This window comes from Myotis daubentonii, chromosome 16, assembly GCF_963259705.1.
Source record: "Myotis daubentonii chromosome 16, mMyoDau2.1, whole genome shotgun sequence".
NCBI lineage: Eukaryota > Metazoa > Chordata > Mammalia > Chiroptera > Vespertilionidae > Myotis > Myotis daubentonii.
This window is the reverse complement of record NC_081855.1, coordinates 45,315,215-45,327,455: the sequence shown is the minus strand read 5'-3', so window position 1 is coordinate 45,327,455 and position 12,241 is coordinate 45,315,215. Positions and strand designations below refer to the sequence as shown.

At 46.2% G+C, this 12,241-nt stretch overlaps 1 protein-coding gene across 1 annotated transcript; it reads left to right on the top strand.

Annotated features, from left to right (window-relative positions):
- Window positions 1–7,362: 7,362 nt before the first annotated feature.
- NME1 (NME/NM23 nucleoside diphosphate kinase 1) lies at window positions 7,363–12,217 on the top strand. The gene is made up of 5 exons (XM_059670582.1): window positions 7,363–7,466; window positions 8,862–8,991; window positions 10,664–10,765; window positions 11,348–11,460; window positions 11,909–12,217. Exons 2-5 carry the CDS (start codon window positions 8,866–8,868, stop codon window positions 12,024–12,026), a joined length of 459 nt encoding a protein of 152 aa, XP_059526565.1. The 5' UTR covers window positions 7,363–7,466; window positions 8,862–8,865; the 3' UTR covers window positions 12,027–12,217.
- Window positions 12,218–12,241: the final 24 nt, after the last annotated feature.

Here is a 12,241-nt window from a genome sequence, read left to right as displayed (position 1 = left end):
TAAACATATTCTAGGGTGAGGATTAAAAAAATGGGGAGGGGGATTTGCTCAGACCAGTGTGACTCAGTTGGGTGAGCCTCCTCCCGTGCACCAGGAGGTCGCGATTCCCAGTCAGGGCACATTCAGCCCCAATTTGGAGAGGCTGAAAGGAGGAAGGAGAAACTTGCCCAACCAGTCTGGTATCATAATCATCATCAGTAAAGACAAAAGATACCAGGCCCATGTCAAAGACCCAGTAGCGGTCCTGGGTCTGGAGAGTCAGACCACATGAAAGCAAGAGGGAGATTAATGCTAAATCACTGCTCTGTGCCTCTTCAGTCACATAATCCTTCCCCCCTGAGAGTTTTAGTCTGAAAGACTAGACCAGGGTCAAGGCAAGCGGAGATTCGGTTACAGGCAAAGAGCCCATGTTTTTGCTAAAGGCTTTATTATATTTAAGCTTAGAAAGTGGAAACAAGAGGAGGCTTGTAAGAGAATGTAAAAATAAATGGGACCGAGGAGTTTAAGGAGAAAAGGTAAGTGGCATTAGTGTCATTGTTCTTCGGCCAGAAAATGCAGGGGAGTCAAAGGAAGGCAACATAGTTGAAAAGGAAGAAAAAAGATGAGTGATAGGATCTGGGTTGGATTGTGACCCTTAAGGTCTCACTGGGCCAAGGAAATCTATGATTTCTGGGGACATCATAGTCTATGGTGCATAGTATGGTAGTTAAGCAGGTAACCTCTAAGCACAAACCCGATGGATTCACAGTCAGGCTCTGCCACTTACTAGTTTTGTGGCCTTGGCTAAATTGCTTAATCTTTCTGCGTCTCGGTTTTCCCACCTATAAAGTAGGAATTAGGATAGTGCCCAGGTGACATGGCTGTTACACCAGACTATGTGAGTGTCTCAGGGCTTCCTTCCCCAATTAGCAAATAATGCAGGTTTCCAAAAACACTCTCCCTTCCTTCCCTCCTCAGGGATGACTGAAGAGGCAGTCTCCATGGGCATAGTCTAGAACAGAAGCAGACTGATGAGCTGTGTGTAGTTTTTGTGTGTGAAACAGAGTCAATTCCTTCACCAAAGGATCCTGCTGTTTGATTTGTTGTTTGACTCTGGAGTCGAAGGTGGGAGGGTTCATACTTCATTCTTGATTACGGGCCATGACGATTCCCTGGGGGCTCATTCCCAATTACTGTTATGAATGTTCTCTCTTTGCCCTGCATCCCAAGGTGCCTTTCTGTTTCTCACATGTGGGCATATTGCATTAGTTGCTCTGATTCCTTAAATAATTAATAACAGGACAGTCATGACCTGAATCAATTCTATTCTTTGCAGGGTATTCGAGCTAGCTGTCTTGCTGGTCTCCCATTATAATTTCCTTGCACTGACGGTGATTCCCTCACAGAAGTGAGCCCTAAGAATAAAGCACTCACACAGTCAAGCAGCACACGGGGTTTAGAGCTCTGGCATTGCAGGGATTGGCTTTCTACCTCTTCCAGGTGTCTGAACCTTGGCAAGTCACTCACTCTGCGTGAATCTCAGTTTCCCCAACTAAAAATGTGGATTATAGTGGGATTTACCTCATTAAGTAGTTGTGCAGATTAAGTAAGTTATTACAGGTAAAGGACTTACATTTTAAAAAATTGATTTTAGAGAAAGTAAGGGAGAAAGGGAGAAAAATTGATCTATTGTTCTACTTAGTTATGCATTCATTGGTGGCGTCTTGCACGTACCCTGACCAGAGATCGAACCCGCAACCTTGGTATATTGGATGACGCTCTAACCAACTGAGCTTCCCGGCCAGGGCTAAGTAAAGTACTTTTTGCCTGGCACAAACCAATCTTGCAATAAACTTTAGCTATTATTATTAATTTATGTGTAACAAATGAATGGTAATTATTGCTCCTTTTAAAATACTGTTTAGATGACCTAGAGATCACCTTTATGCAGATAATTCCCACTTCTCTGTACATAGGCCTAGCATATCATCTGACCCCAAAATAAATATCTTCAATTGATTACTATACATTTTCTCTCTTGTATCACCCACCATCAGATTCAGCATGACACCAAATTCATCTTCTTCTGGCTGGCACCCTCTGGTCTCCTTATTTCTGTTAATATCGTTATTGTTACAGTTTATTAGGTATAAAATTTGGTTACCAAAATCTAAAAAAAAACACCCAAAGAACTGACACTTATTGTTTACTGTGTGCCAGACACTGTTAAATATTTATTGGATTCCCTGGCTTGGTAGCTCAGTTGGTTAGAGCATCATCCTGACATGCCCAGATTGTGGTTGGATCCTTAGTCAGGGCACATACAAGAAGCAACCAATGAATGCATACATAAGTGGAACAACAATTGATGTTTCTCTTATCCTTCCTCTCTCTCTCTCTCAAATCAATAAGTAAGAAATTAAAACAGTCCTAGCTGGTTTGGCTCAGTGGATAGAGCATCGGCCTACAGACTGAAGGGCCCTGGGTTCAATTCCAGTTAGGGGACATGCCCTGCTTGTGGGCTCAATCCCCAGTAGAGGGAATGCACAGGCAGCCGATCAGTGATTCTCTCTCATCATTGATGTTTCTATTTCTCTCCCTCTCCCTTCCTTTCTGAAATCAATAAAAACATATTTTTTAAAAATTAAAACAATTTTTATTAGATTACTTTATATAATCTCCACAATAATTTTTTAAAAATATATTTTTATTAATTTTAGAGGGGAAGAGAGATCTAGAAACATCAATGATTGCTGGAGGCGAATTCAAGCATGTCATAATTATGCAATAAGTTCATCAAAAGGTTGATGAACCTTGAGGCTTCTGCAGGGCTGAAAATCTGCATGTTATTACCTGCTGCTGGAACAGCCGAAGGCAGTTCCCCAAACCTAACCAAACCTTACCTTTGATATGTATATCTGCTTTGCTATAGGGCAAAATGTGTTACTAAAAAGCTAGGGGTTCAGAGATTCAAGGAACTTCGTTACTAAAACTGAGCTCCATCTGGCTCCCCCCAAAATGCCTTCCAAATTTCATGTCTAGTTTATTTGATTTACTCACAGCCCCTTCTCCAGATTCCTGAACCCTAGTAGATGCAGGATAACACCCCAGCAAATGATGATAATCATTGATTGGCTGCCTCCTGCATGTGCCGTGCTGGGGATCGAGCCCAAAACACAGGCATGTTGCCCTGACTGGGAATAGAACCATGACCTCCTCATTAATAGGTCAACGCTCAACCACTAGCCAGCTGGCCAATCCACAACAATCATGGTGACAATATTACTCCCATTTAGCAAATATAGAAACTCAGGCTTAGTGATGGCTGAGTAACTTGTTCAAGGTTACATAATTAATAAGTAACTGAGCCTGGAATCAACCCCCATCCTTTGAAAACAGAGCCATACTCTAACTATTGCTATGATATAGGTCCTCTCTATCCCTTGTTCATTATATCTAATCAACTCCCAAGTCTTGTCATTCATCCTAGTAATCTATATATATATAAACCTAAGCGACCATTACGCCAGAACAACTGGAAGGACCAGGCGCTATGACATGCACTGACCACCAGGAGGCAGATGCTCAACGCAGGAGCTGCCCCCTGGTGGTCACTGCGCTCTCACAGTGGGAGCACTGCTCAGCCAGAAGCTGGGCTCAGGGCTGGAGAGTGCAGGAGTGGTGGCAGGAACCTCTCTGCCTCCCCGGCAACGCTAAGGAGCAGCGAGAGTGGTGAGAGAGCAGTGAGAGCACTGCAAGACAGGCGAGAACGGTGAGAGCCCCCAAGAGCTGAGCTGGGTGGTGTCCAACCTGGCTCAGGCTCCTCCCTGGCCACCTGCCACTTCGCACACTGCTACATCCCCCGAGGGGTCCCGGATTGCGAGAGGGTGCAGGCCAGGCTGAGGGTCCCCTCCCGCTGCACAAATGCATGCACCGGGCCTCTAGTTCTATTATAAACACTCCTTTGACCACTTTAATCCAGAAGAGCTGTTATCTTCATACCTTGATTATTGATGATGTCAACATCCTCCTAATGGGTGTCTGCTTCCAGCCTCTCCTTGTGCAATCTATCTGCCCTCTGGAATATAACTTATTTTCTACTATCTAAAACAAAGCTCTCCATACCAGTATTACCTTGAATAAACTGGGTCATATCTTTTGGTCTGTTTGTATCTCTGTAAAGTGAGGGAATTAAATGGCTTTGAGGCAGGAGAGAAAGAAGTTAGGGGAAAATCCCGACAAATGGAATGAGGAAGTAGGAGCTCACAGCCTGCCACCAGAGCCCCCGCCTCCCAGCAGAATCAAAGATAAAACAGTTAATGGAAGGAAAGTCACAACCAGGCCCCCTCCCAATCAGAAGGCGGGTCAGAATTTGGTGCCACAAAGCGAGGAGACAGCCCCCCTTACCCTTGGAAATGCATCAAATCCCAAGGACTAACTGACCACGCCCACAACTTTCCCTGGCCTTGGCCCTAGTTCACTGGGACCCGTACTTTTGTACTTTCAGCTTTCACAGAGGCGCCCGCGCTGAGCCCTGCCCTCTTTGTTTTTCTCTACCTGAATAAAACCTGCTTTATTCTTACTCCAATTCTTCCTTAAATCTTTCCTGGGTGAGTCAAGGACCTGGTGGTCACCTCATACAGAAAGGTCCTAGAGCAGTGGTTCTCAACCTTCCTAATGCCGCGACCCTTTAATACAGTTCCTCATGTTGTGGTGACCCCCAATTTCATTGTTACAAATTGAACATAATTAAAGCATAGTGATTAACCACAAAACCAATATGTAATTATATATGTGTTTTCCGATGGTCTTAGGCAACCCCTGTGAAAGGGTCGTTCGACCCCCAAAGGGGTCGCGACCCACAGGTTGAGAACCGCTGTCCTAGACCCTGAGTAGACAGCGCCAGCGCCCAGCGAGGAAGCAGTCGGTAAATAGTTTCAACAGTTTTTTTGAGTTCTAGAATTTTAAGATGTTTCTCATGTCACTGTCCTATCCCCCAAACTCCAGTGACTTGCCATTAACTACAGCCCAGGGTCTCAACTTTTTCGACTAGCATTCGAAGTTTGTCACTAATCTGGTGGTTCATCCCTCACGGGTTAGCAGCGGTCTTGTAGGAGTGTCTAATCAGTTTCTCAGACATTCCCTACCTTTCCCTGCTTGCTTTCCAATTTTTGCTCTTGGCTATTTTTCTGGTCTCCTACGGACTTACCTATTTACCATCTTATTTTTGTATGTCGAAATCCTACTCCTCTATACTAAGTAAAATCTTCTTCATACTCTATCCACACAGCCCAGTGACCACTCTTCCTCTCTTTAAATAGTTGATATCTTAGAGCAGTTCACTAAACATTTCTCATTATTGGCCTTGGCTGGGTAGCTCGGTTACAGCATCATTCCAATACGCCAAGCCGGGAACATACAAGAAGCAACCAATGAATGCATAAATAAGCGGAACAACAAATCCACATTCCTTTCTCTTTCCCTTCCTCTCTCATTCCTGTTTCTCTCTCATCGCTATTTCTAGCTCTCTATTCCTCTCCCTTCCTCTCTGTAAAAATCAATAAAATATATTTTTTTTTAAAAAAGAAAAGAAACATTGATCAGCTGCCTCCTGCACACCCCCTACTGGGGATGTGCCTGCAACCAAGGTACATGCCCTTGACCGGAATCGCACCCGGGACCCTCAGTCCTCAGGCCGACACTCTATCCACTGAACCAAACTGGTTAGGGCCAGAACTCATTATTATTTTTGAAGATGAATACATCTGACTAGCAGTTTGCTTAATTGTTTTTTAGCAAAGGATGGGTGGAAGGCCAGTGATCTGATGTTTGAGGAGCTTCCAAGCAGAGGTAGAAACCCCTTCCTAGGATTTTTGGAGAGGGGACTGGTCCATATGCCCATTACGATTACTTTTAGCTGTAGCCCTGGCTGAGCAGTTCAGTTGGTTAGAGTGTCCTTCCTAGAAGCCAGGGTTGTGGATTCGATCCCAGGTCAGGCCGCAAACAGGGGTCAACCAATGAATACCTAAATAAGAGGAACAACAAATTGATGTTTCTCTCTCTCTCCCTCTCTCCCTTCCTCTCTCTCTCAAATCAATAAATAAAAAGTGTTTAAGAAGATGACTTTTAGCTCTAAATTCTTAATGTTGTCTGATTTAGTTTGCAGAAACGTTTACCAGGGGCAGCCTGGCGGGCTGGGCTGGGGAAGGAAAGTTAGGGTGGAGTCGTCTAATTAGGATGGCTTCCAGGAAGAGAGGAGACCTTCCCGTATCTACAGCTCATCCTCCTTCTCCAGCACCTGCCTGGGCAAGCCCTCCCTCACCCGGATCAGCATTTAAAAGAACCTGGAACAATATAAAAAAAATAAATAAATAAAAAGAACCTGGCTCCGCAGGTGGGCGAGGCCCAGGGGGTTGGGCGCGGCCTGTGTTCCAAAAGGCTGCTGGCTCCATCCCGGGATCCACGCTAACTTCTCTCTCTAAAAATCAATAAACTATTCCTAAAAAAAGGAAAAAAAGAACCTGGCTCTAGGACCAGGTCTAATAGTCTATCAATCAGCAGTACTGAAAGCAGCAAACCGCCTTAGCGGGTCTGGCTCAGTGGATAGAGCCTCGGCCTGTGGCCCAAAGGGTCCCGGGTTCGATCCCGGGTTGCGGGCTCGGTCCCCAGTGCGGGGCGTGCAGGCGGCAGCCGGTCAGCGATTCACTCGCATCGTTACTGTTTCTGCCTCCCTCTCCCTTCCTCCCTAAAATCCATTCAAAACAAACAAAACGCATCTCTCAGATAACCACCCAACTTGCCCCCTCATCTACGCACATCTCTTCTCCTCAGAGAGAGATTTCCTCAACCAACCTTTTAAAATATGCAGCTAAATCCTTCAGTCGCCCACCGTCCCCTCCGTTGTTTGTTTTTTTAAATAGAATGTACATAATGCCATATCCATTTCTTTATTGTTTGCCTCCATTCCCAACGCCACCAGCAGTACCAGGAGAGTTACTGCTATCCCCCGCAGGCTCTAGAACAGTGCCTGGCACACAGTAGGTACTCAATAAAGAAGTTATTGTTTGACAGACCGGAAAAGTTGAGTAACCTAAAGCAAGAAAGCGTGTCTACCTCCGAGTCAGGCGCGCGTCGACTTCACGCAAAGTATGAGCGCCACCTCGCGGGAAGCCAATTCGCTCCAGAAAGCAGGAAGCGAGTCACAGAATCTTAAAAAAAAAGAAAGAAAGAAAAAAAAGATGGCGGCGGTCTGCAGGAAGAGCAAGAAAAAGCAGTGCCGGAAGTTAAAGATCGGAAAGTTCTCCCTAGAATGACAACCGACTCACCGGAAGAGCCGTGGGCAAGTGGTGTTCCGTAAAATGGGCTCCCCAGTAGCAGAGTTGAGCAGAAGGGTTCCGCGCGTGCGCGTGCCGGCAACCACGTGGGGCCGGGGCGCGTTTCCGGTGCGGAGGACCGGAGGCGGAGTAGGAGCTCCAACAGCTGGAAGGGTGAGAAGGGTTCAGGGTCCTGAGAGGAAGGGAGAGCAATGGGGCGGGGGAGCGGGGAGGTGCAGGGGTCCTATGAGATCTGAGAGGTGGCGAGGGGATCGGACTGGGAAGAAGGGTGGGGCAGCGCCGGTGAGCAGGTGCAAACCTGTCAGCGCACGGCCCACGCCACGTGGACTCGCCTTTGTCGGTGGCTCGTGGCTGCCTTTCTCATCAGGCCGCGACTACAGGAGCTGTGCCTTGTTTGTCCCTGGTCTCGGAACTGGCGCTCCAGTACCCGATTGCAGAATGAATGGCAGGGGTGTGTCCGGGTGGGCGTGGAGGGACTTCTATAGGGACTATTTCTGGCTCTTCAGCCACATTTTCTCCCGGTGGATCCATGCTTGTCTCGAGCTTTCTCCAGTCATTGTACTTTGTCTCTTTTTCTTGGAGGGGCAAGGTGATTATCATTTAAGACTTTTTTTTTTTTTTCATTTATGTAGTGCTAGGCCCTGGCTAGGTGCCAGGAACAGACCACAGACCACCGGGGAAGACAGACACACAAGCATAAGATTCAAGTGTATTGTTAAGGTGCTGTATTAGGAGGTTAACTCAGGTGCAGGAAGATAGAGCCAGGAGGTGGTTGTTATCCGCATTAGGGATTGTCTGCCAAGGTGAGGGGCCTCTTTCCTCATCTTGCGGAGGCAGAGTCGGTCTCGAATCTTCTCTGTAAAAGGAAAGATCTGGAATAGGTGCTTTCTAGGCTTCCTTCCAGCAGATGCCCCATATCAGATAGTATTACTAATGGTTTTCAGGTTCTCCCACAATCCAGTTTGTTGGTTAGTCAGAGCATTCATCACATCTTCTGATGTAGCATAAATTGCATAGGGATGGGAAAATCTGGATTTAGCCCTCGTTCTGGTGCTCTAGATCTGTTCCCTCGTCTGTAAAGTGAAGGGGATTGAAATGAAAATAATCTTTAAAACTCCTTCCAGTTCTAATGCCATGATGTGTTAAGTAGGTCAAACCGTATTTCATATGCCCTGTACCAGATGTCACTTTCACATGATCAGTGTCATTTTGCCTCATCGGGATAACTGAGAAAGATAGTGTCTTTTTTTTTTTTTTTTTTTTTTACATCTCCTACCTTAGTTCTGCCACAGTATGGGCATGGTAGACGCTTAATATAAGTGTATTAAATAAAATGGGGCAGCAGTGATAGCTCCTGCTCTTGCACTCTGGAATATTAGCTCATACATGAGAGGACGGAGGAGGAACTGGGTTTTTACTAGAGAGACTTGGAGTCATGCCAGATGTAAGCCAGATTTATGGGGTGATCTGCTTGAGAAGGAGAACGCTGTAGGCAGGATAGCCACTGCTGTTTCCCTGTCCAGCGCTGTTCCACTTGTCTGTCCCCAGGACCATGGCCAACAGCGAGCGCACCTTCATTGCCATCAAGCCTGACGGCGTCCAGCGCCAGCTTGTGGGAGAGATCATCAAGCGTTTTGAGCAGAAGGGATTCCGCCTTGTTGCTATGAAATTCATGCAGGTGAGTGGACTTCCTTTTTCCCATTTCTGTGCTTTTGTGGGAGAGGGGAGCATGGTGGGTTAGTCTCCCTTTCTCCCCTCCCCCTCTTCGTAGGCTCCTCCATGTAAGGTCAACACCAATTTTCTGGAACCTGGAAACTCTTCGGTGACCTAGCACCTTGGGTCTTGAAACAAACCCGAGTTATTTGGGACTTTAGAGAATAGCCCCCACTTTCCTTAGCGATGCAGAGTTCCATCTTCACTGCAGGACTGTGATTTCTGGCTCAAAGCTCTGGGCATGTTTGAGCTCTGCTCTTGAGTTTCCTGAGCAGATAAGTTTAGAGGTTTTTTTTCTCTCTTTTGAGGGAGGTAGTTTTCACCAAGGAAATCTTTCCATCATTTACCACACACTTAGCTTCTCCCAAATATTAGGCATCGTCCACCATTGGGACATGGGGGGGGGGGAGGGGGAGTAGGTTTTGCCATTGGGGATGCCCACCTGAAACGGCAATATTTCAAAACACCTGCAAAGCAATATTTCAAAAAATGCACAGGATTGATTTTCCAAGAACCCTTCCTCAAACAAACCTGGGAAAGGAGACTTCACACTCTCAAAAAAAGTGTTAGGGGACAATCTTTTTTTCTATTAAAGAGTCCACTTTGGACTCTGTAGTGCATCTCAATTTTAGTTTGATTTGCAATTTAGTTCCTATGTGATGTTTAGAGAAACTGCTTTAATATTAGAGGGAATAGACGATGTTAATGCTGAGGGGAGAGCAAGATGCAATGATGAGAGCCAAGCACTGGACAAGCAATGCTTTCCAGAGAGTTTGCATATTATGTTAGGTTTGAAGGTCAAGTGAAATCAAAATATTGTCGATCGGACACTTACCATGTGCTGGGCACATGGGTTTTCTCACCCAGCCCTCGTGACAACCCTGAGAGGTACTTACTCTTATTCCTGTGGTTGTTAGTGATGAGGAACCTGAGACTTGAAGGTTAAGTCATGCGGCTGAAAGCACAGTCAGTGATGCAGCTGGAATTTAACTCGGGCTTCTGACTCCTAAATGCATATATTTTCTCCTGTCCAGCTTCCTAATAAGGGTTTGGGCTTGGTGAAGAGTAGGAGGAGGCGTAGCTGCCATGAGTCTACTGGGTTATCTGAATCTGATGTGGAGAAGGGAGGTGAGGGAAAATTCGCATTGTTAGATTTTGTCTAAAATGAGATGGCTGGATATGAATCTAATATTCTGTAGTGTTGTTTTTTTTTTAAATATATTTTATTGATTTTTTTTAAAGAGAGGAAGGGAGAGGGAAAGACAGTTAGAAACATCGATCAGTTGCCTCCTGCACACTCCCTACTGGGGATGTGCCAGCAACCAAGGTACATGCCCCTGACCGGAATCGAACCTGGGACCCTTCAGTCCACAGGCTGACGCTCTATCCACTGAGCCAAACAGGTTAGGGCTGTAGTTTTATTCTGATCTGACAAGGACAGTAGGGGGAGAATTGAACAACGCTGAAGCACTTTTAGTCCTGGTCACTGCTCCCCTCTGGTACTGTTGAGAATGAATTGGGTTATAACAGAATTAATGAGCTGAGAGCTCATGTTTTAAACTGCAGGATGGGTAGTGGGAAGTAGCCACTGGTTTATAGTTTTGGGGCCAATTCTCATTCTCTGTCTTGTGAAATAGGCTTCGGAAGACCTTCTCAAGGAACACTACATCGACCTGAAGGACCGCCCATTCTTTACGAGCCTGGTGAAATACATGCACTCAGGGCCAGTGGTTGCCATGGTGAGTGTGCATGTGTGGGGTGTAGATATGAATGACTCAGTTGAGAGTGAAGAGTGAGTGCCGTGATTCTTGCTTCTGATGCCAGGTCCTCATTGATGCAGAGGAAACTGGGGTTGGGAGGACTGACAGTTAAGATATGCGTCAGCTCTCTGATCCACGAAAGACAAGATACATTTGCTTGCTGAACTGAAGACTCATTGTGGGAGAGATCGAGAGGGGACTGCCTGATTATAGGCTTCTGGAGGGCAGGACTTAGCACAGAAATTCTCCAAATATGTATTGGTAATCATCATTCTGCCAGGCTCTTTCCCAGACACTGGGGATGCAGTCATGAATGAGACAAAGCAGGAGTGTTTTCATAGCTTTCCTTGCCTACACAACTTGAAAGGGGATGGGCAGGTAATGAAGAAACTCTCTCTCTCTCTCTCTGTCTCTCTCTCTCCCCCCCTATATACATAATTTGCTCAATGAATGAATGTCAGATTACGGGGGCTTTTTACCTTTCTTTTGAAGTAACAGTTTGCTGATTTCCTGCTGAGATGGGTTTTTCTTCCTTGATCATATCTTCTTTTGTCTTTGAAGGTCTGGGAGGGGCTGAATGTTGTGAAGACAGGCCGAGTGATGCTTGGGGAGACCAACCCAGCAGACTCCAAACCTGGGACCATCCGAGGGGACTTTTGTATCCAAGTTGGCAGGTGGGAGTTGGTTCTTTTTACCCTTTTCCAAAATTTGAGTTACCATATAATTTGGGTTCTTGTAGCTAGCGATGTACATGATACCCTACGCAGAACATTGGAAATCAGTTCAGTGTTTCCTTCTCTTAAGTTGGTGTTTGGCTTTATGGGCTCTCTCTCTATATGTCAACATCTCTGTGGTTGTGCCTCTGATGGGAGGGTAAAACCTGGTACAATACTTTGCTGGCTAAAGTCCTTCCTGAAGGCTCTCGCTGCTAGCATCCATGTTGCTAGGGGGGCATTCTTCATCCTACATTAATGGTAGTCATGGGTTTTTTCCTTTAACGTGAACTGGTGACATGAGCATTGGCTTTTTCTGCTGCGGTGGGCTTTCTGGCGCTGGGAGTGAGGGGCTTCTGGGCAGCTTTACCTTGTGGTCTTGGTCATGTGGCCATCTCTCTCCCTCCAGGAACATTATCCATGGCAGTGACTCCGTGGAGAGTGCGGAGAAGGAGATTGGCTTATGGTTTCGGCCCGAGGAACTGGTAGATTACAAGAGCTGTGCTCAGAACTGGATCTACGAGTGACGGGAAAGCCGCCGACAGTGCTTTCCCCACTCCATTTCCTCTCCCTCCCACGGCAGGGGACCAGACTGTAGCTGATCTACTTATCTCTGAGAACCTCCTTCTAATCTGGAGGGACACCCTTGGAGCTGCGAGTGTTCCCTGTACAGTGTTATGTGCTACCGTCAGATTAAAATGTTTCACCCCAACTAGGATTCATCGCGTTGGTTACTTTGTGT